The sequence below is a fragment of the Limulus polyphemus genome, unplaced genomic scaffold (genome assembly GCF_000517525.1).
Source record: "Limulus polyphemus unplaced genomic scaffold, Limulus_polyphemus-2.1.2 Scaffold7705, whole genome shotgun sequence".
Lineage (NCBI taxonomy): Eukaryota > Metazoa > Arthropoda > Merostomata > Xiphosura > Limulidae > Limulus > Limulus polyphemus.
The window spans coordinates 972-2,639 of record NW_013673315.1 but is presented as its reverse complement, the minus strand read 5'-3'; the positions used below and the strand labels follow the sequence as shown (position 1 = coordinate 2,639).

Below are 1,668 nucleotides of genomic sequence, written 5' to 3'. Positions count from 1 at the left end.
ATTTAGAAATCTATTTAACAATGTATAGCCCGCCCTCTTAAGGTATCGATATTCAGTAAATTACGTGTATAGTAACAATGCTTGTAATTATGAAGGTCACTAGAAATTATAGATGACCGGAAGCTAAATTTACGTACAGACATATATAGTTGATTCTTACTCTCGAGCCCACCAGTGGCACAGCGGTATGTCTGCGGACTTACAACGCTAGAAACCGGGTTTCGATACCCGTGGTGGGCAGAGCACAGATAGCCCTTGTGTAGCTTTGTGCGTAATTAAAAACAAACAAACTTACTCTCGAGAATCTTCTACAAATTTGGGGAATAGGCGGGAGTTTCGCAATACATAGCTAACACTATAAGCTATACATGTTTAATTTATAGAACGTCGATATTAAAATAAATACATAATAACAAATTCGTTACAGACATATTTATAAGAATTTAGATTATTCATTGAAATGACTTATTTTTTAATACTTATGGAATTGATGTTACCTAAGTTCTCTAAAGATAATACAGGATTAATTAATGTAGACAAGCTTCACTAGATCTGTTCACTAAATTTGAAAAACAAGCTTCATTGTGATCTGTTCGCTATAGACAAGCTTCACTAGGATCTGTTCACTAAATATAGACAAGTTTCATTGTGATCTGTTCACTATAGCTTCACTAGGATCTGTTCACTAAATATAGACAAGCTACATTGTGATTTGTTCACTAAATATGGACAAGCTACATTGTGATCTGTTCACTAAATATAGACAAGCTACATTGTGATCTGTTCACTAAATATAGACAAGCTACACTGTGATCTGTTCACTAAATATAGACAAGCTACATTGCAATCTGTTCACTAAATATAGATAAGCTACATTCTGATCTGTTCACTAAATATGGACAAGCTACATTGTGATCTGTTCACTAAATATAGACAAGCTTCATTGTGATCTGTTCACTAAATATAGACAAGCTACATTGTGATCTGTTCACTAAATATGGACAAGCTACATTGTGATCTGTTCACTAAATATGGACAAGCTACATTGTGATCTGTTCACTAAATATGGACAAGCTACACTGTGATCTGTTCACTAAATATAGACAAGCTTCATTGTGATCTGTTCACTAATATTTGTGAAGCCATTCTGTAATTGAACTTTCTTAAATAAATAAGTACTTTACTGAATGTTTATTTTTCAGGAGACTGTGCTTTCGTAGTTGACTTGTGCGACTGGGTAAAATATGACGTCAAGCATAGACCAGATAGTGCTGCCCTCTGGCAGCGAACTGTCGGAGACGGAACACCACTTAAACCCTTCGGCCACTCTCCTGTTATTGAAGATACTTCTACGTTCAGTAGGTTTTTTAAGATGATACATAATTGCGAACTTTTCCAACGTCCTTGAGTTTATTCTAGTTATAATTTGATCGCTGATGTGTAATAGGTAGCAATCAAAAATATTTGTTTTAGTGGTCAGACTTTAAAGAAGAAATAATTCTCATTTCATTAGTGTAGAAGAATTGATTCCCTTAAGATTTAAAGAAGTCATTCACCAGTTGATGTTTAATTAATTGAGGTTGCTGTTAAAAAATGATTGTAATTATCCCGAGTAACCTATTAGTAACCCTGTGTTAGAATAATACTGAAACTTGACATTACATTCTC

General features: G+C 34.1%; 1 protein-coding gene across 1 annotated transcript in view; it reads left to right on the top strand.

The window, feature by feature from the left end:
- Window positions 1-1,358, top strand: part of LOC111089873 (MAM and LDL-receptor class A domain-containing protein 1-like) — a gene marked incomplete at its 3' end in the record, with an annotated part of 25,714 nt that extends 24,356 nt beyond the window's left edge. The window contains exon 9 of the mRNA XM_022403108.1: window positions 1,203-1,358. Coding sequence (XP_022258816.1) covers window positions 1,203-1,358 — 156 coding nt within the window. The remainder of the gene's footprint in view (window positions 1-1,202) is intronic.
- Between the last annotated feature and the right edge of the window lie 310 nt (window positions 1,359-1,668).